Raw genomic sequence first — 27,771 nt, 5'->3', positions numbered from 1 at the left:
AAACATGTCATGAGACCCTGGGTGGCAATGTCACCTCTGCGTGTTGTTTTTGCGAGGACCACAGGGCTTGGTTGCCCTGTGTGTGTGTGTGTGTGTGTGTGTGTAGGAGCGACGTACACGTGCTTTCTAGTGTTTGCATATGTCTAGTGTGTCACGGAGAAGCATGCTTACTTAGCATGTGACTGTTGTAGTGTGTGCACTGTATTTTTTTGTTTTGTGTGTCTGTGTTCGCATGTGGCTTGTATTGCAGTATATTGGATGTGCATGTAAGCTCATAGTATATTTGTGCTTGAAGGTGTGCTGAATGTGCACTGGTACAGTTTGTGTTGCCGCGGACATAAATGTGTGTTCAGCAGTGCTTGCATGCAAATTCTTGCATTCTTGTGTGTTTGAGGGTGAGTATATGACTCTGTGTGTGTGTGTGTGTGTGTGTGTGTGTGTGTGTGTGTGTGTGTGTGTGTGTGTGTTCGTGTCCAGCTCTAAATGATTATTTTTAGACCCAGTGCCTGTGGTTTTCAGATCAACGTACTTTTCATCACAATAGCTAGAGCATAAAGCACGATGCTGACTGAATGACTGGCTTGCTGACAGGCTGGGTGGCTGACTGGTTGGGAATAGGGGGTAATTTTGAACTATTAGCACAAGCCTGTGTTTATACTCTGCAGGCGCACATGCACACACACACACACACACACACACACACACGCATGCATGCACGCACGCACGCACGCACACACACACACACACACACACACACACACACACACACACACGGCGTATAAGAGCTAGTCTCTGGGGACAACTTTTAAGAGCCTGCTGAAGTTGACCAGAGAAGACACTTTCATTTTATTGTTTGTGGGTATCTGCTTGGTATATGAGTATTTGTTGTCCATGACTATGTAGTTGTGTGTATGCAGTTTTTATATATATATAATCTGCAAACACAGATTTTATATATGTATGTATGTATGAAACAATCACAAGTATATATATATATATATATACTTGTGATTGTTTTTTGCATCAGTTCTTATAATCATTTCTCTCCCTTTCTCGTCTCTTCTGTTCTCTTCCTCTCTGTCTCTTTGTTCCTGTTTGTCTTCGTCAGAAGCAGACGGAGTGTGTGACCAGCAGGGAGTTCCTTGCCTCCTTGAGGTCCTCGCGTCAGGGTGACTGCGCTCCACCGCAGCGCGCCGCCGGATTCGCAGCTGCGTGCGTGGAGAGCTGCTCATCAGACCAGCATTGTCCCGCCCCCAGGAAGTGCTGCTCCAATGGCTGCGGACACACCTGTCAAGCCCCAGCCAATCTCTATAAAGGTATGTCATGAGAGGTTGCCGTATTTATTTCATTATGGCATGAATTGTGACTCACTAAGCATTTCTAGCTAGCATTGAGCAATCGATCAGAAGTTCACATTTTTAACCTACAAATCTCCTTAACTGACTGATTGTAGCTGATGTCATGATGAACATATTGATGATAGAGATAATCACTAGGTCAAAGGTCATAATGCTGGCTGAGATTGGTAAACCAATGTAATATATAATGTTATCTTATAGCCAAGGCTCAGCGTTTTCGGTTTTTACCGAGTTTCACCAGAAAATACCCAGATTTTTTTTAAAAGGAGCAGATTGGTTAAAAACTGATTTTCACCCGGATTTTATGTTTCCACGGATCCAAAAGTTGTTCCTGTTCGTGTGAGGTTATGTAACAGTGACCTCTTGTGGCGACATTCGGCATGCTGGATGGCTTTGAAAAATCAGAAACGCTGAGCCTTGCTCATAGCACGTTGCAGCCAGTCTCTCGCTCTTCTTCTCTGCATGTGTGTCTGGGCGTGCTCATGTCTGTCTTTCTGTCTGTCTGTGCACACGTCTTGGCTCCCACTGTGTGCTGTAGACATTTTGCAAATGCAGTCTTCAAAACGTCACGACGCATTCGTATCGCTCTTGCAGGTGTTCCCCTCAAGCCCCGTCGAGAGATGAGCTTCTTGGAGGATCCCGAGGGCCGCGTGAGGGTGGTGTGGGTGTCAAAGTTCAACGTCAGCGTGGAGCCAGTCATCTACATGCTCCAGTCCCGCTGGAATCTGGGAATACACCCAAGCGAAGACCACGCCTCCCCGTGGACCACTGTCGCAACGGTAAATGCAGCGAAGGGGTCGACACGGGGCTGTATGGAGGGTGCCGCAATATTACCCCTGCAGCATTTTACACCGTTTTTCTTATTTTGCTGTTGCACTTTCTTGAAATATGAATGAGAAGTTGTAGAAAAAAATGTGGTGCCCACTCTGATGCCATGAATAACGATGCACCAGGCGTCCGGGCAGCGTAGCAGTCTATTCCGTTGCCTCTCAACACGGGGCTCGCCGGATCGAATCCCCGTGTTGCCTCCGGCTTGGTCGGGCATCCCTACAGACACAGTTGGCCATGTCTGTGGGTGAGAAGCCGGATGTGGGTGTGTGTGTCCTGGTCGCTGCACTAGCACCTCCTCTGGTCAGTCGGGGCGCCTGTTCAGGGGGGAGGGGGGACTGGGGGGGGGAATAGCGTGACCCTCCCATGCGCTACGTCCCCCTGGCAAAACTCCTCACTGTCAGGTGAAAAGAAGCGGCTGGCGACTCCACGTGTATCGGAGGAGGCGTGTGGTAGTCTGCAGCCCTCCCCGGATCGGCAGAGGAGGTGGAGCAGTGATCGGGACGGCTCGGAGGAGTGGGGTGATTGGCTGGATACAACTATGGGAGAAAAAGGGAGACAAAAATAATAACAATGGTGTGCCAATTTGATAATGACCCTCCAACTGTTTCAATGTGTCTGTGTTGTGGTTCTCACATTTATTCTTTTCCTTTCTATTGTTTCTTGATGTTGTTTGTTTCTACCTGTGTGCCCGTCCCTCTTTTCCATTCATTCGTTTATTCATTCATTCATTTTTTTGGTTATTTAGGTGATCCTTATACTTTTCATCCTGAAAGGGGGATGGCGTCCCCTCTGTGTAATTTAGGAGTAATAACGGAGGGGTATGTGTAAGGGGGGTTGTGGAGAGTCGCTCGCTGGAGGGGAAGTTAGCTGTGCGGTAGCCCGAGCAAATCACGAAGACACGGTGCAGTGCACCTTGTTCAACTATCTTCCTTGCAAGAAGGAGGCTCTTTGAAAAAAAAGAAAGTAAAACGATGACAGATCTGTTTAAGTGTGGAACAAACGTCGCAAAGCCCTTAACCTCTCCTAACCTCAAAAATCTCAAATCGCCTCAAATGATGAAACTCTAATTGTCCCCGCTGAGGAGATGGACGGTTAGGCTGTGTTTGGTCTTCCACCTCATCAGTCTGCTGCCTAGCTGTCTAAACCTCTCCACCCTCGCCAGTCTGCCGTTCTGCCAGGGTAAACCGTGTGAGTGTGTGCGTTCTGCATGTGTGTCTATGCGTCTGTGTGCGCCTGTGTGAGGTTAGGTAAATAAGCAGAGCTTAAAAAGGGACCACAGACAGCCACAGCCGTTCCACCGGCTGACTCCGAATGACTGAACACTCATTATGGACTTAAATAGATGGCACTGTGTGTGTGTGTGTGTGTGTGTGTGTGTGTGTGTGTGTGTGTGTGTGTGTGTGTGTGTGTGTGTGTGTGTGTGTGTGTGTGTGTGTGTGTGTGTGTGTGTGTGTGTGTGTGTGTGTGTGTGTGTGTGTGTGTTTGGGGGGTAGACTTTAGGCAGTGATTATCTTGTGCTGTCAGGGAGACAATACATATCATTTGTTAGCACTTTCAACCACTTTTTGTGCTTGCCGCAGAAATCACGAAATCACCCCCCCCCCGGACCTCTGCCCACCGAGCTTGACTAAGACGCAGTTTATTTCGAGAGAATAATGAAATTGTTCGGTTTTAATTCATTTTCTAGCTAGCCCGATACCCATCTTGTTTTTTTTTTTAGCCTGCAATGTTTTGCAAAATGTTGGGCGACCAGCTACACTTACTAGGAAATTGTCACTTTGTTACTTCATTTTAATTTTTCTTTTTTGTGTGGTGAGACAGGAAACAATGTGTCCCACAGAAAAATGTCCTTTTTAAAAAAATAGAAAATAAAAAAATTAGTAAAACATGGTACTGAAATGCGATTTAAGTGTTAAAACCAATGGAAACTCGTGCTACCATCTTATGATGTCATAATGTGCTCACGAGGTACAGATGTAAACACTTGTGCTTATTGGATCAGAAAAAGAAAACAAGCAAATGTTGCATGACGTTTACTGGTCAAATTAAATATAGACTGGATCTCCAAAGTCTATTTATCAATTTAGAAAAAAAAAAACAAAAGCAAAGAGATATTGCCTCCAGTTTTATTTAGAAAAAAATCTCTGCGATATAGAAGAGTCGGTCTGTAAGTGTGTTTTTCCTGACAAATATTTAAATCACCCATGAATCATAAAAGTGATGATTGTTTATGTTTTTTTTTTACATTAAATATTCAGTTGTGCCGAGACAAGCGCTCACACTGTCTGCAGAAAGGTTTCTCAAAAAGTACCATTTCAAGCAGTCCATGCACTTCACGTCTCTGAGGTTTTCCTCTTTCTTCATCCTTGTCATCCTTTCCTCCGATCGTTATTTTTCCATCTGTTTTTGCGTGTGAAGACCCTGTCGGAGCACGCGGTTCTGTCGGAGCTGAGACCCCAGAGGTGGTACCAGTTCAGAGTAGCGGCCATCAACAGCCAGGGCAGCCGGGGGTTTACCACACCCAGCAGACACTACATCTCCAGCAAAGGTAGGGGGTCTCACACACACACACACACACACACACACACACACACACACACACACACACACACACACACACACACACACACACACACACACACACACACACACACACACACACACACACACACACACACACACACACACACCTCAACGTGCTCAACAAGAGGCCGGCCTAATAAGCTCACACACATATAAACAGTTCACAAGTACTTACACTGTTAACCCTTCTCACTGATTCTTTCTCTGTCTCGCTGTCATCCGTACACGCGTGACACACTCGGGGACGTTTCATTCCGTCTCCCTGTACATCTCTGTTTCCAGCTACGTCCAGGTCTTTGTCTCTATTTTTCCTTCTCGCTCACTCAAAGTTGATGGATAATGTACACAGCAGGAAAACTATTAGGCACTCCATAAAGCACAGGGAAGGAGACAGCATATATGTGTATATGCTCACAAGCGCACATGCGCACACACACACACATACAAGCAGATTTAAAGACACACTTCCTGCACATGTTCTCAGTCAGTTGGCTTTGTGCCAGAGTAGAATCCCTGGTGTGGTTGGATGAGTGAGAGGGCGAGAGTGACAAACAGAAATACACACACACAACACACACACACACACACACACACACACACACACACACACACACACACACACACACACACACACACACACACCATGTCACCCTATACTTGTGGGGACCCCTCACTGACTACATTCATCCCCCTGCCCTTAAGCTTAACCATCATAACTACATGCCTAACCTTAGCCTAATCCTAATTCTAACCTTAACCCTAAAACCAAGTCCTAACCCTGAAATAGACCCTTTTCCTCATGGGGACACATAAAATGTCCCCACAAGGTAGGTGGTTTCAGGTTTTTTTTATCATAATGGTGACATTTTGTCTTCACTGGGATAAAAAAACCTATTACACACACACACACACACACACACACACACACACACACACACACACACACACACACACACACACACACACACTCCCGAGGAGGTCCTAACTTTAATGCTTTGCAGACGTAGGTAATATTGGTACTGTGCCAGGATTGGCTAGCGACATGAATCCCCTGCCAGGATTGGCTGGAGTACGTCTGTGTATGAGTAATGACTCCTGGTTGGACTGAGCTTTGGAAAAAAGAGCTCTTTATCAGTTGAACACTGAGAGGTTATGGGGAGGAGTCTGGAACATTATTTTCCACTACCATCAACAAAATGCCAAATGGTGAAATTTCTCCCCCCCCCGAGCAGAATTGCAGAAACTATAGCACCAATGCCATTGCTAAGTTAGGGGATCATATCTGGCCTGGCCTGTGTATGTGTGTGTGTGTGTGTGTGTGTGTGTGTGTGTGTGTGTGTGTGTGTGTGTGTGTGTGTGTGTGTGTGTGTGTGTGTGTGTGTGTGTGTGTGTGTGTGTGTGTGTGTGTGTGTGCTTGCACTTGCACTTGCACAAGGGTGGGGTTTGTCCGGGAGGGGTGGGTTAAAGGTTAAAGAAACACACTTGTTCATGCCAAATGCCATCTGATCAGAAGCAGAGTATTCTGTTTCCAGTTCATCGGTGTGATTAGTCAGGGGCTGCAGGTCAGAGGTCACAAACCAGGAAGCTAGCAGATGTCAAGATAGTTGACGTCCCTCTGCCTTGACATGCTGCTAACAAGAGAGACAATTTGAAATTTAAAATAATTTCAGTCCCTACAGTCCCTCCTTACAGAGCGGCTGCCAGTAGCCTTCCTGCGGGGAGTTGTCTTGACCCACAACATCCACCTGAAGGCTTTAATTCTTGCCAAAAACCCTAAGTAAATCATCTGGCACTGGGGTGGCTGGGAGAAAAACACAAAGAGAGAAAGGGCTCCTATAGTGTGTGTTTTGGTTCTGATCTGCAGCTTGGCAATTACTGGGAGCCATGAGGGACTCCCCACTTACACAGTCACACACACACACACACACACACACACACACACACACACACACACACACACACACACACACACACACACACACACACACATACATACACACACAGAGAGGCCGGGCCCCGACACCCTAACTTTGATCTCTAGATCTGGGTCAGTACGGTACAGCCTGAGGCCTGTGGGAGAGCTGCTATGGGAGATGTAGTTCTAATCAGATACATTTTGTAGTTCTTAATCGGGTACAGCACCGGGGTTCGTGGTTTTAATGGGACACAGAGCTGATGTTGAGAGACCAGTGACCTCGCGACTCCATTGTAGATGCAAACAAAGACCGGTGGTGGTCGGTTTGGGTCTGCGTTGTGGAAGCTGCTGGAATGGGAGGCCTCAGACTCCTCCAGTATCGCCCTCCCTTTTGATGCTGTTAATCTAATTGTCCGCGCGGCATTGTAGTAGACCGAAAGAAAAGTTTTAACTTTGCCCTCACAGAATTATTGAATTAATTATTATTGAATTATTCTTTCTACTTCTCTACATCCTTTTAATTCTGCCTTCCCACGGGGGCAGAAGAAACAACAAACCGGATTTCAGTTCTTTCTCTGTCGTAATCCTTGGGTTGAGCAAAATCACAGCTAATCTGTTCATATATCACATCATATCTGTTCAGATATAATGTGATAAGTGATAACAAAATTGATATTGGTGTTTATTTCATTTTGAATGCTAAATTCTTTCTCTCTCTCTCTCTCTCTCTCTCTCTCTCTCTCTCTCTCTCTCTCTCTCTCTCTCTCTCTCTCTCTCTCTCTCTCTCTCTCTCTCTCTCTCTCTCTCTCTCTCTCTCTCTCTCTCGGTGTCTCTCTCCTTTTCCAGACCCCTCCCCTCCAGAAGCCCCCACACATATTAGAGTGGCCAACCAGACCCTTGGCTGGGTGGGCTCAAAACCAGGTGCACAGCTAACAAGGTATCTCGAGAGGAGGAGGTGTTTCTGTGCAACTGATTTCATTCCTTGCATTATTTGCATTTTAAAAAGAAATCAACTTGACTTGACTTACAAATAGTAACTATGACTCAGTCAGTTTGCTTCACATAAACACCAGTAAAACAGCACTGACTTACATAATAAGGCTTGCAAACTGTACACTTTCGTACCCTGGTATTTGACAATTTTGTTGGTGCAGCACATTTGTCACATTCAAATCTATTGACTGTCAGTACGATGCTTTGTCTCTCAGTAGTGCCTAACACCTCCTCGCTCTTTGCTCACAGACAGAAAGGTGAGGGGGTCGCTGTGGAGGCGTTATTACTCTGGGAGCCCCCCAGGGACGGAGACCTGCTAGTCCACCACTACAGAGTCACATGGACGCCCCGGCCCACACACGTGCTGCATGGGCACACAAACCCAACACATGCACAAGCACGTACAGCACGCAAAAACAAGCACACACTGCCTACACGGTCACGTGCGCCTGGACAGGACAAAAAAGAGGGCAACACCAGAGTGACACGGGGGGTAAGGAGGTTCGCTATCTACACTTTGATCAAACACCCATATATGTGTGCCCATAATATCATTTTAGCAATGGCTACAGTTACATTTTTTTCATATAGAAGATGATCATAGGGGGCGTCCGGGTAGCGTAGCGGTCTATTCCATTGCCTACCAACATGGGGATCACCGGTTCGAATCCCCGTGTTACCTCCGGCTTGGTTGGGCGTCCCTACAGACACAATTGGCCGTGTCTGTGGGTGGAAAGCCGGGTGTGGGTATGTGTCCTGGTCGCTGCAACTAGCGCCTCCGGTCGGTCGGGGCGCCTGTTTGGGGGGAGAGGGAACTGGGGGAGAATAGCGTGATCCTCCCATGCGCTACGTCCCCCTTGTGAAACTCCTCACTGTCAGGTGAAAAGAAGCGGCTGGCAACTCCCAAGTGTATCAGAGGATGCATGTGGTAGTCCGCAGCCCTCCCCGGACCGGCAGAGGGGGTGGAGCAGCGACCGGGATGGCTTGGAAGAGTGGGGTAATTGGCCAAGTACAATTGGGGAGAAAAAGGGGTAAAATAAAAAAACAAAAAAAAAGATCATACACAGTGTGACTTATAAAGAGACTTCGCTGTCATGCTGTGCCAGGCCAGAATCAATGCTGGGGCTTAAATCACGAATCTCCATGTTGGAAAACTAGTTTACTTGTCCAGTGTGTCACCTGAATGTTTTTCTTTATATACACACTATGATCCAGCCATTGGCCACACTCTAATAAACTGTACTTAGTGATAGCGTGTGACAGGTGGAATGAGAATGGACTCAACACTGACCTTGATCTGGATTAAGGCGTAACAGACGACGGGAGGATAGTGCGATATAAGGGATGCTTTCATACTTGAATGAATGAGAAAGTCAAAGTCAAAAATTCATTTGTAAAAGGAGTAAAAGGAGTCTTCAGATGCTCTGAAAAAGGAGAGATCCCTTTACTATACCCACTTTAATGCAATCTTTACACACACACACACACACACACACACACACACACACACACACACACACACACACACACACACACACACACACCATATAAACACATTGGAGATTTGCTATTAATGGCCTCATTGCTACGGAGTCTTTTCATTATCAAATGAGGCCCGATGTCTGAAGGTTTAGACACACACATACGCACACACGCTACAACACATACGAACAAACACATAGGACTGAGAGCTGCACCTGAGAGATTTTATTGTGCCTGTAAATCCACCACACACACATGCACACACTTACACTCCCCCCAAGCACACACACATGCACGTGTACACACACACACACACACACACACACACACACACACACACACACACACACACACACACACACACACACACACACACACACACACAGATAGTCATGCCTTATTGTGTGCTGGCAGTGATTACTGCAGTAGTTTTACTGGCTTCTTCAGTTCTCCAACAGAGCAGCTTCTATAAAGACTTTCAGTGTGCAGGTGGCACAGCTGAAAGTTGCAGCTTAACTGATTTGAGATGCAGCTTAATAGAGCGTGCTTATAGTCCATGGGCCAGAGCCCAAAATTTCCTATTTCGGTACACTCAAGGTGGCAAAACTTACTTATAATTTTTGAAAGGATCCATGTCTGTAGATGATATTTTGGTATGATAACCATTCCTGAGTGGCAGCTGTATCACAGTTATCAGCTCATGAAGTTAACCACCCCCTAAAGTAAATTGCATTTTAGACGCTGGTGCATATCCTGGTTTAGCCTCATGGTCAGGACATTTTTCAATGTTCTATAATATTGTCTTTGGTATCATTTTAAAGGGGACCTTCTTAGCTTTCATTCAAGCCCTGTTGTGGATATTTCTCACAAATATAGAGGTCACTTGAGCTCTTCAACCCGTCAATAACACACATCTTTCTGCAATGTTCGCCTAAACTATATACTTTCTTTTAGCCCTGTGGCATCTAGGAATATCAGGGACACAAAACACAAAAACTGGAATACTCACGGGACTGTAAAGATTCAGGAAATGTATAATATACCCATACTATTTCATTGTGTGAGGTGATTGTGAACCTTAAATTAGAAGGGCATTATTACTAAGAAACTAACTAGACCAAAGCCAGTTAGTCCATGGGTCAGACCAGATATCGATATCACCCAAGGTGACACAACTTCACTGGTGCCATTTTATTTGGTACACTAACAGAAGTAAAATAATACATGATAACCTTTCCAAATGAGCAGCTATTTCATTTTTCTTTCAGTAAACCTGTTTCTGTGCCTCTCACGATTGTGTATTTGCCCAGATTTTTACAAATATAGCATTTCAACACCCCTGGTACTGATTAGCCTAGCTTAAACTCTGGGACAGTTCTTAGTTGGCCAACAACCAAGGATAACCAGTACTGTGTACTTCCATTCATTGTGCTAAGCTAGGCTAACGTGCAGCCAGATAGCTTTCTACTAGACACATATAGAGGAAACTGGTATCTATCTTCTTGTCTCACTCTGGAGAAGATTGTAAGCTAATTTCCCATAATGTTAGCATGTTCTTTTAATGTATATGTTAATATGATTAGTTAAAGTGGCTACGAGGAACTTTCATCTTGTGTTGATTTTAGCGGCCTCATGTGGACAAAATACAGCTGTTGCATAGCAACTAGGTAATGTATCTATTTGTGGCTATGTAAGATAAATAATGGTAATATGACGCTGGTGAAGCAAAGTAAACTTTGTTTTAGTAGTGTTCATACACCTAAGTTACATGTATTTGTTTGTATGTGGCAGGTGAAAACTGACTGAATATGGCCACTGGTGAACAAGCAAGTTTTTACCCAATACCAAAGCGCCCGCGGGTGGAGTGCATTATCCACTGTTCTGATGATACAGATAAGCTGGTTTCACTACAAAGTGTCGACTCATGGAGAACTCTGCTCAGGGCAGCTCAGATACGAAATCATGCACCAGTTTTGAAACTGGCAAAAGACATTCCTGAGGGACAGATTCCAGCAATCTACTACCACAGAAAGTGTCGCAGTATCTTCACTATGAAGCAAATTCTTGATGGCCTCCTTGCAAAAGAAAAGAAAAGTTGTGTCTCTGCTGAAGAGAAACAATCTAAGAGAGTAGCTCGACATGCTCCAAGTACATCTAGGACTTATGATGCAGAGTGCATATTTTGTCAGAAAAACAGCAAATATTCCAAGAGACAGAATACGAGAGAAGTACTGGTGCAGTGTCGAGAACTGCGAGCTGATGCAAAGATCAGGAGTGCAGCCACAAAGAAAAGGGACAGCAGAATCCTTGCCATTGTGAGTAGAGACCTTGTAGCAGCTGAAGGGCACTACCACAGGTCATGCTATAGACTTTACACCAAAGAAGAGGTTTCCAAAGGAGAGGTTGCCAGCAATGAAGATGATGATGCTGCAGCCCAGTATGAAGCTGCTGTGAATAAGGCATACAATGAGCTGTTCCTCTTCATCAGGATGGAGCTTTTTGGCAATCCTCAAGTGATGACAATGACTGATCTCTCTTCTAGACTGGTAGCTTCAATGAACTCCCAAGGCATTGCCCAAGTCAAGGAATCAACCAAGAAGCACATAAGGTGAAACCTTGAGAGTGAGTTTGCTGGAGCCTTGCAGATATTCCCTGATGAGAAAGGAAAATTCCTCCTCTATCCCGATAACTTGTCCATGAGGGAACTTGCCAAAGAAAATCAGTCTCTCAAAAGGGAGCTGCAGACCCTGAAAAGTGTCAGTGCACAAGATGTTATAGCCAAAGCAGCCATCAAATTGAGAGCAGACATTAAAAGTCAAGATGTTCCTCAAACCTGGCCGCCTGAAGTCAAACCAGAAGCAGAATGTCCTACCATTCCAGAGTCGCTCATTATCTTCCTGTACTCTCTACTCACAGGCTCAAATGATCCTGATCATGCATCCCAGAGAGTGCAGTGCCTTCTGCAGTCATTTGGCCATGACATAGTATATGCAGTGACATGTGGAAATACCTTCCAAGCACATTGTTCTGCCATTCAGTGTCAAATCGTTGACAGGAAATGTAGAGTTGATAAACATCCTCAACCGACTTGGTCACAGTGTGTCCTATTCACAGATGGAAGAGATCAACACTGCCCTGTGTCTCCAGAAACTCTCATCATCAGGGAGTGGCATTGCCCTTCCAGCTAACATCCATCCTGGCATATTCACAACTTTAGCCTGGGACAATATCGACCATCTTGAAGAAACTGTCAGTGGTGAGGGAACATCTCACAGAGTCCATGGGATTGCTGTGCAAGCAAAGCCAGTCAACCCACTTCCTGTCCAACCCATGCCCACTGTTCCCAAAACAAAGAAGAGAAGCATTGATGGACCCCCACCAATGTTACCAACTTACAATGCTGGACAACGGGTAGGGCCACCACAAAGCAAAAAGTCAGATGCCGATACTGCAGCCAATACTAAGCTCGCCAGAGAGAAAAACCTTCTTTGGGTCCTAGCACGCATGTCACAACAAGAAGAACAGTCAGTCAGCAGCTGGACAGGCTTCAACATCCTGACTCGAGGAGAGATGACGGTCATCCCCGACAATATAGGCTATCTGCCTACCATCAATGCTCCAGCGACACAAATGTCTACTGTCAACGAGGTGCTTAACCAGTCACTGAGCATCATGCAGTGCTTAGGCCTGAGGAAGATTGTCTGTGTCTTTGACCAAGCCCTGTATGCGAAGGCTGTCGAGATCACATGGAAACACCATGACAAGTTCCATGATATCATCGTTAGGCTTTGGGTATTCCACACCATCTGCACACTGCTGGCAATAATAGGAAAGCGTTTCCAAGATGCTGGACTCAAAGACCTCTGCATTGAGTCTGGCATGATTGCAGAAGGCTCAATTGCTGGTGTTATGGATGGCCGCAAGTACAACAGGGCAGTGCGACTACACAAGCTCCTGTATGAGGTTCTCATGCGACTGACCTTGAATGGTTTCCTGTCCTGGTTGGAAGAAACTCACAGGAATGACATGATTCCCCTGAATGAGACACTGAAGACCATTGACAGCCTTGGGAAAGAAGTCTCACAACATGCTTTGAAGGAGGTCCTCGAGAACAGCTCTTGTACACGCATCATGGATCTATTTGAAGTCTACCGTGAGTTCCTTCGAGGTGGAAACGGCAGCCTCTCGAACTTCTGGATGTCCTATTTTGACATGGTTGAAATATTGTTGGGGCTCATCCGAGCATCCAGAGAGGGAGACTGGATGCTACACTTGGCTAGCATTCGAGCAATGATCCCATGGTGCTTTGCTTATGACAGGATGAATTATGCACGCTACCTCCCCTACTACTACGCCCAGATGTCTGAGCTGCCCATCACACACCCAGATGTGTACACAGAATTCATGGAAGGAGGCTTCTCAGTCCAACTGGGCTCCACCAATCCCTTTGGCCGAATCCCTGTTGACCAAGCTATAGAAGCAACGGTGAACAAAGACACCCAAACAGCTGGAGGGACAAAGGGATTCAGCTTGAAGCCAGGAGCTGTGACCAAATATTATCTCACAGCTGAGTATAGAAGCATGCACCTCAGACAGCTGAGAGACCTGACAGGTCAAGGCAGGTGCAAATGGTCTCATCCAGATCTACAGAGTCCAAGGATCAAGAGAGATGAAGCAGATGTCCAGTCTCTCATGGACCTTATGGAGAATAACTGGCTCAATCCTATGTCCCCTGATGAGATTGATTTGGTTAGCCTCTCCACTGGCAACATGGCTCCACCTGATGTGACCATAGATCTCTTGAGAGCTCTTGAGAAAGGAGAAGAGGCCTACCAAGCATTCCAGCAAACAAGGTTAGATGCAGACCCACCACCTGTGAAATTCCACGACAAGATGACCAAGCAAAGTCTGAAAACATTCTTCAATGTCAGCACAAAACAAGCTCATGGAAAGAAAGCACAGGATGTGGTTCTGAAGGCAGATAGAAACCTTTTCAGTCACATGATCCTGGTGGCTGAAAGCAGGAAGGTGAATCTGAAGGATGTCCTTGCCTACCCATTGGGCCCACTACCATGGGCACTGGCAAATGCTGATGGGTCCTTACGAAAAACAAACAAGGCTGCACTTGCCAGAGAGCTTGAAAAGAATGTATCTCCTGCAGAAGACATCCCAATCCCATCTACTTCCATCATTGATGGGATGAGCCTGGTCCAAAAAATGAATGGCAACAACAAAACCTTTGCACAGGTGGCAGAGTCAGCCTTGACCCAGGTCCTCCATGAGGGAGCACAGAGTGGGAGGATTGATGTTGTTTTTGATGTCTATCACCAGACTTCGATCAAAGATGCTGAACGACTGAACCGGGGTGGAGACATCACTCTCCAGTACAAGAATCTTGCAGGGGGACACCACGTCCAGCAGTGGAGAAAATGTCTGTGCAGTTCCTCCAACAAGACCAGTCTCATCAAGTTTCTGGTGGAAGAGTGGAAACTCCCACGATACAGAGCTATGCTGCATGGCAAGGTGTTGTACATGACCTGTGAGGAAACCTGCTACAAGTTGACAGAAGATGGGTGTGAGGAAGCAGCAGAACTGCACTCCACACATGAAGAAGCTGACACCCGTCTGCTCCTGCATGCATTGCATGCAGCAAATGCGGGCTCAAAGTCAGTTATCATCACAGCTGAGGACACTGATGTCATGGTGCTTTGTCTTGGCTTCCAGAAGGACATCACCTGTCCCATCTACCAGAAGTGTGGGACTCAGAACCGCACACGGTTTGTCGACATCACCAAACTGGCAAGTTCACTTGGAGACAGCATCTGTGACAGCCTAATTGGCTTACATGCCTTCACAGGCTGCGACACTGTCAGTGCATTCGCTGGTCGAGGGAAGCTGAATGCCCTGAAGATAGTGAGAAAGCACACTTCCTGCCAAGAGACTTTTAGTCAACTGGGACAGACATGGAATGTGAGTGATGAGCTGTTCCAGAAAATTGAGCAGTTCACCTGTCGGATGTATGTTGCGAATAGCAGCACTGCTGAGGTGAACAAACTGCGTTACCAGCTCTTCTGCACCAAAAGGGGAGAGGTTGAGTCCAGCCAGCTGCCACCATGTAGAGACTGTCTCTTTATGCATGTTCAACGAGCCAACTATCAGGGAGCAATATGGAAGTGCTGTCTGCAGGCTAACCCTGTGGTGCCAAGCCCTACTGAGTATGGACGGACAGACGATGAAGGCAAGCTGGCCATTTACTGGATGCGCTCCCCACCTGCACCAGATGTGGTCTTGGAAATGCTAACATGCAAGTGTGTGCATTCATGCAAAATGCCAAGCTGCATGTGCCTGTCAAATGGACTTCCATGCACAGACATGTGCAGGTTACAGACCTGCAGTAACCAAAAACAGCAGGATGGTCCAGAACTGGACTTTGAACTTGGGGAGTCAGATGATGAGAGAAACGAGCAGTTTGATGAATGACAGTGTGATGATTCTGATGGTATTACTGTGGTAGTAGTCTATTGATGCACAGGATGTTGATTCTGGACTTGGTTACCCAGAGCTTGATAACAATAATGTAACCATATTCACATATACCCATTACCCTACCCATTACCATTACATATACCCACTAATGATATGGGATCACATGTATCATTGACTAAGTATATGTAAATGTCAATGTTGTTTAAAATATTAAAATAGTTCATTACCTCACTATGGTATTCCTTTTTATCATGTATTTTGATTGTGTATTTAAACAAATGTATAGAGACCAGTTTGTGACCTAACTGGCTTTGGTCTAGTTCTCATTTAAGGCTCACAATCACCTCACACAATGAAATAGTATGGGTATATTATACATTTCCTGAATCTTTACAGTCCCGTGAGTATTCCAGTTTTTGTGTTTTGTGTCCCTGATATTCCTAGATGCCACAGGGCTAAAAGAAAGTATATAGTTTAAGCGAACATTGCAGAAAGATGTGTGTTATTGACGGGTTGAAGAGCTCAAGTGACCTCTATATTTGTGAGAAATATCCACAACAGGGCTTGAATGAAAGCTAAGAAGGTCCCCTTTAAAATGATACCAAAGACAATATTATAGAACATTGAAAAATGTCCTGACCATGAGGCTAAACCAGGATATGCACCAGCGTCTAAAATGCAATTTAGTTTAGCGGTTGGTTAACTTCATGAGCTGATAACTGTGATACAGCTGCCACTCAGGAATGGTTATCATACCAAAATATCATCTACAGACATGGATCCTTTCAAAAATTATAAGTAAGTTTTGCCACCTTGAGTGTACCGAAATATCGTCTGGCCCATGGACTATTAATGAGCATGATGGACAATGTCCATACTAAACTTCAAAACAAGACTGCACACCGTCTTGATGCATGCTCAGTAATCCAGGTAAGAATCAAAGAAGGTTGAATCAGTTCATCTGGATACAACTTTTTTGGGGGGGGTGGGGGGGGGTACTTGGCCAATTACCCTATCTTTTGAGCCATCCTGGTTGCTGCTCCACCCCCTCTTGTCAATCCGGGGAGGGTTGCAGACTACCACATGCCTCCTCTGATACATGTGGAGTCGCTAGCCGCTTCTTTTCACCTGACAGTGAGGCGTTTCACAAGGGGGACGTAGCGCGTGGGTGGATCACTCTATTACCCCCAGTTCCCCCTCTCACCCGAACAGGCGCCCCGACCAACCAGGGGAGACGTTAGTGCAGCGACCAGGACACATACCCATATCTGGCTTCCCACCCGCAGACACGGCCAATTGTGTCTGTAGGGACACCCGACCAAACTGGAAGTAACACGGGGATTCGAACCGGCGATCCCCGTGTTGGTAGGGCAGCGGAATAGACCGCTACGCCACCCGGATGCCCAATACAACGTTTATTGACAGATGCGTCGCCGTCTTACAATGCTGTGATTGCAACATTCCCCAGTCCTCTGTGAATAGTACACATGGCCACTGAAACTCCAGTTAAAGGTCACACCCATATTTGCATATGAAACTGATCGTTGGTTTCGGTCGTTATGCAGCTGTATTGTTTATAAGGGTGGGATACCTGCAGTCAGTTTAGACTGAAGAGGTCACTTAGTTGAGTGGTGAAACGTTTCTGTCAACATTGTATCCAGATGAACTGATTCAACCTTTGAAGATTGTGCACCCTTACCTCAGTTATCTGACATTTCCTCTAATCTATGTCACAGATTAGAGGAAGCCCTTTGGTAAGAAAAGCAAAATTAGTATAAAGCACAAAAATATATGAAAATATGTAATGGTAATTATGATTGTAAATATTAGAGATATACACCATTAAATTAAATAAAAGTGGATTTCCTGTTGTGTAGATCAACAACGCTCTCTGTATAGTAGATTTGATCACATAACACACTCATGTGACTAAAGACAGTAACAGTACATGTACATTTCATTACATTCTTGTATAGAAGTCTCCATTATTGAGATCTTTGGCAAACATTTTGCATGGGCTACTGCTATCCCAGCAGTCATTGGGCGGCAGGCGGGGAGACACCCTGGACAGGCCGCCAGACTATCACACAGGGCCGACATACACACACATTCATACCTAGGGACAATTTAGTACGGCCGATTCACCTGACCTACATCTCTTTGGACTGTGGAAGGAAACCAGAGCCCCCGGAGGAAACCCACACAGACATGGGGAGAACATGCAAACTCCACACAGGACGACCCGAGACGACCCCCAAGGTTGGACTACCCCGGGGCTAGAACCCAGGACCTTCTTGCTGTGAGGCGACCGCGCTAACCACTGCGCCACTGTGCCGCCCTCAGGCGAAGCATCTGAAATTATATTGACAACACGGCAGTCACTGCAGTGGTTGCAGCAGTGGGATATCAGTGGAAATGCATCTGTTAGTAAAGTAGGGTGTATAGCGTCTCTCAGGGAGTAACATGAGAAATATTCAGATGCAGAGTTAGAATGATAATGGCGTTAAGTGTGTGATTTGAAAATAACAGCTTTTGTCTTGCCGTGTTGAATTGCTACATTGTTGCTACATTGTTGCTACGTTGCTACATTGTTGAAATCCAGACAGGTTTTAAACAGTATTTATTGTGACTACAATAGGCTCATTAAATTTGGCACATACAATTTTAAGTTAACATTTTTCGAGAAAAAAAAATCATAAACATTTCAGTTTCAAGTACTTTATGCAACCACAGTCATATGGTGCTGTTGTTTGCATTAGCTGTCCTAGGTCGTGATGGAGATCCCAGACTCAGCCTGGTGGAGCCATTTATCTATAGTCTGGTCTTCTGTTCTTCTTGGCTAGGACACCGGGAATTTAAATGAGCCCCCCCGCCCCCTAACTAGTGTCTCCAACCTGCAGCTGCACCTACATACACACAGATCAAGTAGCATCACAACAGGGAGGAAGTGGAAAAACGCGTTATGAGAAAGGACTGTCATACCACTAAGAGCAGTCATTTTATATCTGTCCATTTGCACCCACAAATAAGTGCTGCGGATTGGGGAGCATTAAGATCATGCCCATTGGAAACATAACGGGCTAGTTGGAATGGGTATTAAATATATATATATATATATATATATATATATATATATATATATATATATATATATATATATATATATATATATGATGGGGAAAATGAGAAAATCGTCAAGAGGGAGGACTGAATCTGTTTTTCTTTTAAGTAAATTTGGCTTCATTTTTACATACATTGTCCCACTAACAGTATGCACCAAAATAGAAACTTGTACTCGCTCTCTCTCTCTCTCTCTCTCTCTCTCTCTCTCTCACACACACACACACACACACACACATAAACACACAACTATACAGGCCATATGTTTTGTCTATCTAGAAGGTAATGGAAATACTCAAACTCCATTTTTTCTGCAGGTCACTGAGAAACTGCTTTTAACTGTCTCATTTTGTCTCTGTCTCTGTCGCTGTCTCTCTCTCTCTCTCTCTCTCTCTCTCTCTCTCTCTCTCTCTCTCTCTCTCTCTCTCTCTCTCTCTCTCTCTCTCTCTCTCTCACTCACTCACACACACACACACACACACACACACACACACACACACACACAGAAAAACAGACTTGTTATCATCCAGACATCTCTCTGTTGTGACTAGTTCCAGTCCAGTCAAGTGGACAGACTGACTAAGAGTTTCTGACTGACTAAGAGCATGTTAATAAGCTGTCAGTCAAACAGCAAACATAATGCAGAACAGCTCTACTTTGTCAGTCATAACACAGTGGCCTCTGCTGTTGTACTGCGGGGGATGATAAGGATGATGATGATGGTGAAGACAGTGGTAATGGTGGCGGTGATAGCCATGGTGACCATCATGGTGATAAAGTTGTAATAATGGTGGCAATGATTAGGTATCTTCTCTGTGTGTAATGCAGGAGAATACTTGTACACATGCTCTTAGGCAGTAACTCGTTAGGATCATTCAGCTGACCATTTTCCACAGACCCTGATCAAATTCTGGGTCATGGAGAAATTTTTTTTTGCTACTCTAGGGTGAGAAGTTGTTACCAAAGACTGCAAAATCAATTAACTGTAATCCAGCACTGATGTTGTACTGTTTCTACAGGCCCAATGTGAACTGTGGCTGCAGGGTCTGCTTCCTGCTACTTCCTACTTCCTGTCAGTCCAAACGGTGGCCTACTGGAGTCAAAAGAGACTAAAAAGTCCCAGAGCCCAAATTGTCTTCACTACTGTCAGCAATACAGGTAAAGGCCCATCTGCTTCCCTACCCGCCATGATGTAACTCAGCTCATTCGTATTAAGACTGAGCCAAGCTTTGTATTTTATGGAGCTACAGGGTGATGCAACATCACATATCTAATATTGCTAGGGTGAGGGGTACCAGACTGTTACCCCTTACCCCTTCTAAAAAACTTAAATCCATATTTCATGGATTAACACAGGGCAGTTTATAACCAGGATAAATGACAGGTGTAAACTGACTAGGTGCCATGAAGCTGGAAGGACCCAAAGTGTTAAAAACATAACAACATAACTGCAATGTCAACAGTTAATCCTTCCATATATGATCCAGGAGAAGGGGGGGGCAGGCTGAAAAGAGAAGTCTTTGTGAACACACTCTGAAGTCATATTCAGCATCTATACAGTTAGCTTGGTTCGCATTTTAAGCTGAGGACTCGCGCAAGAGTAGCAGTAAAGCCCATATAGTATATCTTTCATGGGAAGCAAGCGGCTCCGTTAACTACCTAGTGACTCCTCTAGTGACCGAGGAATCCCACCCTTCAACCACACATTTTCCAGAGTTTCATTAATCAGCCACCATGCCATTAGTAAATGCAGTATGTGCCTAATTTGACAGCACACACTTGTTAACAGCGCTGTAAATTATTTAATATTGATTTTGCTGTTAGCTCAGTGCTGTTGTACACCTGCGCGCGCACACACACACACACACACACACACACACACACACATACACACACGTAGTGAAAAGAGGCAGTGTTAACCATGGTCCAGGAAACAAAGGTATTTATAGTTGAACCTCTGATCGGCCTCGCAGGGTGCTACAGCTAGATGCAGCTCAATTATCCAGCCGTACACCACCAGTTTTATGTGGAAACTACTGGTTATATGTAGTAGTGCACAGAATCAGAAGAATTCTGGCAGGCATGGACAGACATTTATGATACTTTTAAGTGTTTTTAATTTTTTGTTTTATGGCCAATCGTAACCATGTTTGACCCACATCATGTGTGTGTCAGCCTGATTTTCAGTGCGCTGTGCACACGCAATATCGCTGAAGCAGCGTTTGTTTAAATACACTGAGCTGTACAATTAGCCTTCATCAGCCAGATATGGGCAGTGTGCAGGCCGACTACCAGCTGCAAGGCCCGTTCTGCAGTTTTTACTGAAATCCTAAAACACATACTTTACATTTGCCATGGGATGTTTGTTATACTTTCAATTTTCAGTATAATGTGGTTTTGTCGCACAGCCAAAGCATGTGCGTTGTAAGTGCAACTCCGTGGAATGTGAAATAAGTAAGCTGCTTATCACTACTGTTTGCAACTCTCAAATTTCTGTTTGTTTGAGGATCTGCAGACCTAAAATGAACAGTTTTGATGATATAAGGAGGTGCAGAGAAAAATAAATTAGTCCACTAAGGCTACAATAGCCTACTGGCTTGCAAGTTAATAGCTTGACTTTTTGATGACTAACATTTTGGTGATGGCAATGATAATAGTTGCACTTATTATAATAACAATAATGATAATCATAATTAATTTTATTTGTTGCACTTTTTCAGAACAGCTTTACAAAGTGCTTAACAGTAGCAAAACCAAAAATATAGTGACGAGACAAGCCTGCACAATTATTGACAGAGAGACAAAGAATAAGAACAAGATCATATCAAAATGATACAAACATATTTTCTTAGAAATCAATTGTGATACTAAATCTAGTATTAACATTTCCAAATCTGCTTTGTGCCCCCCACCCTGTGTTCTCCATCTTGTCTCAATTCTCCTCCCCTCTTCTCCACGCCAGTACGCTCTGACTCCCTTCAACCAGATTCTCCTAAAGGAGAGGACTTTTCCAACGAACTCCCCTCTTCGTCCTCTTCCTCCTCCTCACCCTCCCTCTCCTCTAACCTTCATCTTACCCCCTCTCTCCCTCACCCTGACCCTGCACCTGACCCCATTGCCCCGAGTAACCTGCGCCTGGAAACTGCCGCGCCTCATTACCATGACAACCAGCTGCAAGTCAAGGTGTTCTGGAAGTGGCTCCATCAAGGTGAGTTACCATTAAAACAATACTAACAACCAGATACCCTTCAAGGTGAGCCAGAGAAGATGCAAACTGTTTATGTATGAATGCTTTACGGTGCAAATACGGAGTGCACAGAACGGCATGTGCACTGTAACTTTATACAGAGAGACAAGAAGGAAGGCTTGCAGGCACAGAGACAGGGAGACAGATGGGCAAGGCTGGCTGACAAACAGACTGACAATACATTCCCCAAGAATCTGATTCTTCTTAAAATCTGCTATCTCAGCTCTTCTGCAGATTGTCGCTTGAAGCTCAGAGCTGAGAGCTAATTGGCTGCCTCGCCCACAAACAAGAGGTGCTGACTGGCCCTTAACTCGCTGAGACGGAACAAGAAACACCGAGTCGTTTTCAATAAAATCATCATGGTCAGATAACAAGCAACATATGTGTGTGTGTGTGTGTGTGTGTGTGTGTGTGTGTGTGTGTGTGTGTGTGTGTGTGTGTGTGTGTGTGTGTGTGTGTGTGTGTGTGTGTGTGTGTGTGTGTGTGTGTGTGTGTGTGTGTGTGTGTGTGTTTAAAAAGCAGGGTTAAGGAAGAAGGAGAGGGGGCAGTATTGATGAGATAAAACATGCAGGCCACAAATGAGAGCAGAGTAGAGAGATGAAAGTAGAATATGTGTATACATATCAGTGTGTGTCACAATGACCTATTTCATTCAGGTTTTACACAATGCATTATGATCCACAAATGCACATTACTGCTCACACACACACACACACACACACACACACACACACACACACACACACACACACACATATACATACTCACACTGTCTGATCCGCATTCTGTGTGTTGCAGCTAGAAGGGAAGACCCTGGTCCGTTTGTGTTGCGGTGGCGTCCACATGCCTGTGGTACGACTGTTAATAGCACAGAGAAAACAAGTACCGTACAGGTATGTCTGTGTCTGTGTCTGTGTGTGTAATGGCTCAGTTTCCATTATTATAACTCTCATATCAGTCTAGAGCGCTCTCAACTATAAATCGGCCTCGATTATAATGTTTTCGCTTGCTCTCTCTTTAGGGGTAATTCCCCTTTCTGCCTCTTACCCTCCCTATCATAATGCTCTACCCTCACTGTCTCAAACAGTTCATTTCTCTGTCTGTCTGTCTGTCTGTCTGTCTGTCTGTCTGTCTGTCTGTCTGTCTGTCTGTCTGTCTGTCTGTCTGTCTGTCTGTCTGTCTGTCTGTCTGTCTGTCTGTCTGTCTGTCTGTCTGTCTGTCTGTCTGTCTGTCTGTCCATCTGCTCGTCTGTCTGTCTGTCTGTCTGTCTGTCTGTCTGTCTGTCAATGCCGGTAGTTTATTGTCTGGATTTGTAAGCGGGCATTTGAAACCTGAAAATGGGGCACTGTCTTACATCAGTGGGGTGGTTCCCAAATAACACAAGAGGAATTTTTAAAGAGCCGATCCCCACAAAACCTTAAAAGGAAAGGAAATCCCATCATTATCTCTCTCTCTGTCTGTATGTTGTAGGGATAGCACTCCGTTGACTCCAGTAATATCACTGGCGGACAAGCCGCGAATAGCTGTCTTTGGTAGCGTTTGCTATAACAGTTGTATGTAGCGTTGTTATTCACATTTTCATATACAGTGTACCCTATTTCAGTGTGGCCCACCGAAGGTACCTGTAAACCAGGAAGTAGGGGCGTCCGGGTAGCATAGCGGTCTATTCCATTGCCTACCAAGACGAGGATCGCCGGTTCGAATCCCCGAATCCGAAAGCCGGATGTGGGTATGTATCCTGGTCGCTGCTCTAGCTCCTCCTCTGGTCGGTCGGGGTGCCTGTCGGGACTGGGGGGAATAGCATGATGCTCCCACACGCTATGTCCCCCTGGTGAAACCCGTCACTGTCAGGTGAAAAGAAGTGGCTGGCAACTCCACATGTATTAGAGGAGGCATGTGGTAGTCTTCAGCCCTCCCCGGACCGGCAGAGGGGGTGAAGCAGCAACCAGGACGGCTCGGAAGAGTGGGGTAATTGGACGGGTACAACTGGGGAGAAAAAAAAGGGGGGGTCCCCCTCCCCAAAAAAACAAACAAACTAGGAAATTAATGCAGTTTTCACATTCACGGATTGTCTGCCAGTGACGTCGCTGGTAGACACTTTTTCGGCATCATTTCGATGGCATTTCAAAGACACACACAAAACTACTCTGTGTGATGACCACTAATGGAGTGTTACCCTTTCAACATTTTGAGATAATATAGAAAATCTTGTCAACGCATGCTCAATACTCCGGGTGTAGAAGTCAAGTCAAGACAGATTTAAGTTGAATCAGTTCACCTGGACACCAAGTTGAGTGGGAAAACTTTTCATCTAAGTGAGTTTGTCAGTCTCGGCTGACTGCAGGTGTCCCCACCCTTATAGATGGTGCAGCTACATCACGACCAGAACCAGTGATCTAACACACGTTACATATGTACATTTCCATGCCTTTAATTCGAGTTACAATGTGCTGCTCACAGAGGATTGTGGAATAGCTGCAATCACAGCGTTGTAAGATGGCGTTCTAAGTGGCCACTCTTAAGGATGAGGATGTGCCCAGAGTTTGAACAGGGAGTCAGGGAGGCCATATACGTGAAGTGGGCGTGACCATCCCTGAACCGAGGAGGGGGGCTAAGAGTACAGCTGTCACCATCTTACAATGCTGTCAGTGATGAAATGTTTTCCCACTAAGCTTGTTGTCCAGATGAACTGATTTAACTTTTCTGGGATTGCTGAAAACCGTTATTGCTTCCATTGGTGCGCGGTACACAAGGAAACGATTGAACCCCCTCTCAGTCTCGACCCCTTTTTATCCATGCCCCCCCCCTCTCTGTAGGGAACGCATCACACCATCACTGGTCTGCTGTTCTCCTGTAAGTACCGCATTGCCGTGGCAGTGGAGGAGGATCAGGGATCAGAGGCTGTCGCCTGGGTCACGACCCCGGCTTGTCCCTCCGTCATGGCCAGAGGGAGGAAAGGCCTCCCCTGCAACACCGGCGGTAAGGAGAGGCTTCAGACACGAACGCTCTTGCACATGTGCACATTGACATTACACAGTTGGCACATGTGCTTACACACCTTCATGTATGTGTATATATGCATAGGTATATTTTGTATTTCTGAGCTTGCCAAGCCATTTTTACTCACACGGCTTGATACCAGGGGCGGTTCAATTTCACTTGAAAGAAACTGATTTTTTTTCCCCCTAAACATAAAAATATTTAAGCCACATTTTGGCATGAGAACATTAAACAGGCTGTTGAGATATTATTGATAAAGACTGTCCTGTGGTCTTTCAAAAGAACTGCATTCGCTCTCTTAACATTTCATGTCAACGAAACATGAACATGAAATTGGTTTTCAGCCTGGAAATCGAAACCTTGGTTCTGCTCCGTGTTGTTTGTATCAGAGCGCCCCCTGTCAGGCAGGAAGGTGGTATTGCGTCCTGAAAGGCTGACCTCAGACTTCAGACAAGTCAATGGCACTCTGCTTGCAACATTTCGCTGGAGGCTATCCCAGCATGCACTGCACCAGCCAGCCATTGAGGGATTTCAGTTCACTTGGACACAGTTGGTCTCTCCCTCCCCCGGGACCTCCGGGGAAATAGAGGGCCAGGAAGACACACTCATCTCCCAGACACAGATAGTGGCTCCGGTAAGGAGGGGAAATGTGTGTGTGTGTGTGTGTGTGTGTGTGTGTGTGTGTGTGTGTGTGTGTGTGTGTGTGTGTGTGTGTGTGTGTGTGTGTGTGAGAGAGAGCGAGAGAGAGAGAGAGAGAGAGAGAGGGGGACAGTGAGTGACAGTCATCTGACACATTGTTGCTGACATATTTAATGACAGCATGTTCTTTTGTTTTGTGCAATGTTTCTTTGTTGTACTATGTTTCTTTTATGTAGTGTGTTTGTTTTCATTGTTGTTTTCCAATTGATGTTACGTCATGCCAATAAAGCCATTTGAATTTGAATTTGAGAGAGAGGGGGGGGGCAGTTTACACAGACAGACAAAAGGTCTCTTTAGTACAAGTTACAATCCTGAAGATTTTAGCAGTTTGTTTTAATCGTTGGGTGGATAGGGTTTTCATGCTATAAACAGAAAAATGATATGGCACGTGCTGCATTTTTTTTAATCCTCGGCAGAGAAGCCTGTTTCATTTCAGATGTTGAGGATTTCTAGAATTTAGGAGTCATACAGGTCAAACCAAAAGGACAATGATGAGGATTTTAAATTGTAACCAATTACCAACCCACTCTTACTCTTTATAAATACAATTTCCACTATATTCAGTTAATTTACTCAGCTAACTTTCAGAGTGGGTATCCTATCGTTCATTTATCTTACTTTATTTTATGAACCACTATGACTTGTTAATGAATAGGAAGGACATTTTTGTTCGCAAACGATCATTAGCTCATGAAAGTGATACCCAACTTTATATGAAAGGAATCAAACAATGGGGTGTCAGCTTCTGTAACACAGCCAATTAGGGATAATTAACTTTGAAATGATTACTCCCAAGCGTCCAAATACAGTGACTATTCACAGGATGTTTCACGCTTCCTTTAATATGAGTCGGTTCAAAACCTTTGCTGGAGCAGAATTTGAAATAGAAGAATTTTATTACCACAGTATACAGTCTGGTTATTACTTCGTTTACTCAGGTAATGAATTTGTGTAACAAGAGAGAGAGAGAGTGAGAGTGAGAGAGAGAGAGAGAGTGTGTGCGTGCGTGTGTGTGTGTGTGTGTGTGTGTGTGTGTGTGTGTGTGTGTGTGTGTGTGTGTGTGTCCTAATTAACGCCAACTCTTCCTCTCAGTCCCAGCGGTCAGTGACGGTTCAGGGTCTCCAGGCTGACAGTATCTATAAGCTGCAGCTCCAGGTGCTTACAGCAGGGGGCAGCAATGGCGCCGCAGTCTCTAAGACCATACACACCCCAACTATAAATATAACGCTGCAATAGGTACGACCTCTGGTTGCGTTACACACATCAACAATTTTTTACAAAAATAATTAGCCTATACAAAAAACGAATCCTCACAGATTTACTTAAGAAGTAGGCTGAAAAAGACAAAGATAGGGATTTACAATTTTACCCCAAGAAACAAGTGAATGAATGTGCACATTGCCAGAAGTCACACTCTTTATTTCAACCTTGATGTTTTGCTGGAAGTAATGGGAGGAAATATTTAACTGTTACAGAGAGTACTGTTCAACGCTGAAAAAGTTACACAAATGTTGTTTGATTCTCAATCCGCTGAACTTAATCCCACCAATGACCTTTTATTTTTCTCTTCCAGGCCCCACTCCACCCCTGTCTTCATCGGCTTCATCATCTTAATCACCTTCTTCTGTCTCAGAATTCTTTCTTTCTCTGCATTTTTCTCACATCTTTCCTCTCCTACACACACACACACACACACACACACACACACACACACACACACACACACACACACACACACACACACACACACACACAACAGAATTCAGTTATAGATCAAGTACAGAAAACATAACCAAAGCTGTAAAATAAAGTTCCTGAGTTTCTGTAACTAGTCTAGTTGCTGGTAGGTCTGTCCTGCAGTTGAAGCCGCTTAGCCATTGTAGAAGTCTTCATTCTTCATTTTAGAGATGGATTTACACTCCTATTCCATACCAGTAACATAGGAGTTAAAGGTTGGTTTTGTATTGAATGATTCTACCATTGTTAATATTTAATTGCAGTAATCATTTGCAGACACTGAAGCAAAAAATTTAAATTTCCTGCATTTTCACATACAA

The 27,771-nt window shown here is 44.9% G+C and overlaps 1 protein-coding gene across 1 annotated transcript in view; it reads left to right on the top strand.

Moving 5' to 3' along the window:
- Window positions 1-27,463, top strand: part of anos1b (anosmin 1b) — a 64,767-nt gene extending 37,304 nt beyond the window's left edge. The window contains exons 4-15 of the mRNA XM_056277768.1: window positions 1,109-1,316; window positions 1,953-2,137; window positions 4,608-4,737; window positions 7,534-7,624; window positions 7,930-8,173; window positions 19,788-19,926; window positions 21,767-21,976; window positions 22,814-22,908; window positions 24,832-24,998; window positions 25,403-25,649; window positions 26,807-26,950; window positions 27,288-27,463. Of these exons, the coding sequence (XP_056133743.1) occupies window positions 1,109-1,316; window positions 1,953-2,137; window positions 4,608-4,737; window positions 7,534-7,624; window positions 7,930-8,173; window positions 19,788-19,926; window positions 21,767-21,976; window positions 22,814-22,908; window positions 24,832-24,998; window positions 25,403-25,649; window positions 26,807-26,950 (1,860 nt within the window). The 3' untranslated portion in view covers window positions 27,288-27,463. The remainder of the gene's footprint in view (window positions 1-1,108; window positions 1,317-1,952; window positions 2,138-4,607; window positions 4,738-7,533; window positions 7,625-7,929; window positions 8,174-19,787; window positions 19,927-21,766; window positions 21,977-22,813; window positions 22,909-24,831; window positions 24,999-25,402; window positions 25,650-26,806; window positions 26,951-27,287) is intronic.
- The last annotated feature ends 308 nt before the right edge of the window (window positions 27,464-27,771 follow it).

Source organism: Lampris incognitus, chromosome 3, assembly GCF_029633865.1.
Source record: "Lampris incognitus isolate fLamInc1 chromosome 3, fLamInc1.hap2, whole genome shotgun sequence".
In the NCBI taxonomy this organism is placed as follows: domain Eukaryota; kingdom Metazoa; phylum Chordata; class Actinopteri; order Lampriformes; family Lampridae; genus Lampris; species Lampris incognitus.
The sequence above is the reverse complement of the archived record's forward strand: the minus strand, read 5'-3'. Positions and strand labels throughout refer to the sequence as shown.